Source organism: Sprattus sprattus (genome assembly GCF_963457725.1).
Source record: "Sprattus sprattus genome assembly, chromosome: 2".
NCBI lineage: Eukaryota > Metazoa > Chordata > Actinopteri > Clupeiformes > Clupeidae > Sprattus > Sprattus sprattus.
Window position 1 is genome coordinate 22,280,694 of NC_137921.1, and position 3,759 is coordinate 22,284,452.

The 3,759-nt window shown below is 45.6% G+C and overlaps 1 protein-coding gene across 1 annotated transcript; it reads left to right on the forward strand.

Annotated features, from left to right (window-relative positions):
- Positions 1-1,790: 1,790 nt before the first annotated feature.
- slc35d3 (solute carrier family 35 member D3) lies at positions 1,791-3,488 on the forward strand (the record flags this gene model as incomplete). Its single annotated transcript, XM_080832758.1, has 2 exons — positions 1,791-2,226; positions 2,656-3,488. The coding sequence occupies 2 exons, from the start codon at positions 1,791-1,793 to the stop codon at positions 3,486-3,488; spliced, it is 1,269 nt and encodes a 422-aa protein (XP_080688884.1).
- Positions 3,489-3,759: the final 271 nt, after the last annotated feature.

The following is a 3,759-nucleotide window of genomic DNA, read 5'->3' on the forward strand; positions in this document are numbered from 1 at the left end:
GGTGAGGGGAGGGAGAAAAAAAGATTGCAAGGGGGTGGGGTGTGCAGGTCCGTCTCAATCCTCGGGCATGGAGTTTGCCAAGGCAGCGCTGCGGTATTCCTAATGACGCTATTAAACGAGGACTCGGGGGCAGCCGTGCGATTACACACTGTCCTGCGCGCGTATAGAGGAGGGATCCCTCACCTAACGGGGAGCGCCGCTATTCACTCTCACCTGAAGCAGCTGGATCCAAAGTGCCATTGCATTGTGTGACAAAAATACTTAGCTGTGTGTGCTCAACACCTAACCGTTCCCTTTAAATGTCTTGCTAGGTTATGTCAATTGATTTGTATTTGTTAATTTACCTGATAATGTACATCGAGATTAAAGATGCAGTCTGCAATTTGGTTTCTATTTTGTGAAAGGTTGTTAATATTGGAGCTCATGAATCATATTACTTCTCCCCCTTCCGTACTCCTGAAGCACGGTGTTCATTTTTTTTAGATTGCTTATGGCTCGGCCCGAGCCACCATGTTTGCTTCCCATTTACAGAGCCACCTGTGTGCAAACACTGAACAGCTAGAATACCGTGAGGAACAATTCGCTGAATTTGACAAAAAAGTACATGGGATTTGAATCGAAGACTTTACCTGATTAGATGGCAATTTACTTTATTTCTAATAGGCTACTGCGCCTTTAATGGAATGTGAACCCATCAAATGTGACTAACGATTATGTTTACAATAAAAACCTACATTTTTGACATTCTAAATTCTATCGGTTTACATACGTACAGTATTTTCAGATAGGTATACTTAGGCATTGTGTGATTTATCATCCATTTATGTGTCAGTCTCAGAGTTCTGTAGGGCTATATTTTTGGCATTTAACCATGAGTAAAAAAAAACAATTGCTGCTTGTGAATTATTCAAGTGTTTCATTATCTTGTTTATGCGTGTGTAATAGGAACTGAAATTGCATATCAGAATTATCAGAGACTATTTTCGACAGAAAATAAACCGATCAAAAACTTCAGTCATGAGTCATGAGATAATCATTAATCCGTTTGAGATTATTTGAACGTCCACACACTACAACAGTCAGCGTGTCTATGCGCGGTCGCTATCCGATTTGCTTTTAATCTGTTTTAAAAGGCGAGAACCAACTCTTCTTTTCCCATTCGAAAGAAGCCTGCGCGGATTGTGCACGTCTTCCATACCGTTGCAATCGGTTGAATAGGTTCACTGAAAAAAGAAACAGTAAAACAAACTTTTGAAGTCCATCAAAGTAAGTGGGTTCACTGCGCTGAATTAAATTAGCTGACGGCGGAGGAGACTGCTCTGCGGTGAGTGTCGCATTCATATCAGCAACTCCAGAGCAAGTGTATTTCACCGCGAATTACGCAGGGTTGGACACCGGCGTGGGGGCGTGTGTTGAACACCATATTGTCGGCTAAATGTCCCGATGGTGTTGACAGCACGTGGGACCTCTGAATAGGACGGGACGGACTTTTCCGTGATCTAGAGGACGTTGTTGCACCTTACACGATAGGCGCACATTTTGGTTGATGCATCTCCTATGTCAAAGTCTCTTTTTGGAACTGTGATGCCTGCGTGCCCGTCTATACCTCCTGAAATTGAAAGGTCCTGCTGTGCCAATTGATGATTTTTGCTAGACATTCATAACTTTGGCATTCACAGCTATACGCACAGCGACAGAGGGTTGTACAGCATTCGGGTGAAACGTGCGGACATACCCTCCGTTATTCCAGGACGTAAGGACTTGCATAAAAAGGAAATCCTCGGACAACTATGGATGTTTGCAAAGGTCGTTTGCTGGGCATCACGGTGGCTGTAGCGCACGGAATCTTCTCGGGTTCTTTAAATATTCTGTTAAAATTCCTCATCACCACATACAGCTTCAATTACCTCACCCTGATTCAGTTCCTGACGAGTAGCACTGCGGCGCTGACTCTAGAGATTCTGCGAAGACTAGGAAAAGTAGATATACCTCCGTTCAGTCTACAGTTAGCGAAAGTTTTCTCCGGCGTCTGTGCTTTATCCACTTTACAGTCAACCCTCACATTATGGTCTCTCCGAGGACTTAGTCTACCGATGTATGTGGTTTTTAAACGATGTCTTCCCTTGATGACGCTGATAATTGGTGTTTGCGTTTTAAAGAACGGGTTCCCCTCTGTCGGGGTGATAGCGGCAGTGTTGATTACCACGACAGGAGCAGCCTTGGCAGGTAAATGCGCTGACTTTTCTTGAATAGTTAAGCAAATTGAACTTAAACGTTAGAAAATAAAATAGTCAGTTGAGTTTATTGGCATTTCATTCATACTTAATTCCCTCCAGTTGCAGTTACTGAAGCAGTCTAAGCTTGAGTAAAAGTTAATCATTAAATATCGAGGAGAGCATGTCATTATTAGGGTCTTATGTATAATGGTGTGTAGTAAAAGTTGCATGATTTTGTTATGCATCAGTGTCTGCTTTGGTATAATGTTTAGCTTCATTCTTTGCAGCCTTGTCGCACAGCAATTAATGTGGCAAAAAACCTTTCACTCCCTGTGATGTAGGAATTCACACGCCACTTGGCTTTCATCCAGTCGTACTTAACACATTGTTTGTGTTGTATCCCCCCCCCCCCCCCCACCCTATGTTATGCCTCCCTCAGGCGCCGGTGACCTCACCGGAGATCCGTTTGGCTATGTGACGGGTGTGCTGGCCGTGATCATCCACGCCTCCTACCTGGTACTGATCCAGAAGGTCAGCACTGATAGCGAGCACGGCCCGCTCACAGCCCAGTACACCATCGCCATCATGGCTTCACCGGTGTTGCTGGTGTGTGCCTTTGTCAGCATGGACGCCGTGGATATGTGGTCATACTCGGGCTGGAAGAACCCGTACATCACCGGCATCTTCGTGACCTGCATCCTTATCGGCTGCGCCATGAACTTCACCACACTCCACTGCACCTACATCAACTCGGCCGTCACCACCAGCTTCGTGGGCGTGGTGAAGAGCATTGCCACCATCACTGTGGGCATGGTGGCCTTCACCGACGTGGAGCCCACGAACCTGTTCATAGCAGGCGTGGTGGTCAACACCGTAGGCTCCATCACGTATTGCGCTGTCAAGTACTACGAGACCAGGAAGAAGCTAAACTACCAGGATATGGATGAGTCCACGAAGGATGAGGAGCTGGCCGGGCAGCCTTACATCGAGCCGGCCAAGCCCAAGGGAGATGCTAACGGGGAGAGCCTCGCCAATGGGACCCTGGCTGCTGGGGAGCTCGATGACAACAACCAGGCCCCGTTCCCTGCGCTGGAGCACACCACAGAGGAGTCCCTTGAGATGCAAAAACAAGCTTACTTCCAGGAAGGCGAGCCAGTCGCCCAGCCCCAGTCTCTGAGTGACAGTTACCTTGGGGTGTGGAGGTCTGTTCGCACACTGAAGTTCTTCAAGAAAGACACCCTGGTTGACAATATGGAGGTGCAGAGCCCTTAACACTAAATTCGTTTTTTTTATTTGTGGTGAAAGGGTGCATGTTGTGTCAGATTGTCACTGAATGAGCCTTGATATGAACACTGAAAGACGTTTTTTCTGCCTTTTTTTTTTTCTTTTAAACATGGTCTTAAAGAAGTATTTTTTAAGAAATCTATCTGATAAGTTTGTATAAACAGGAGGGATTGTATTTCTATAGGAATAATGTATTGAAATGTTTTATACTGAGTTTTCAGTAGTGGCAACATCATCTGTGCAGGGAATGGCAAACCAA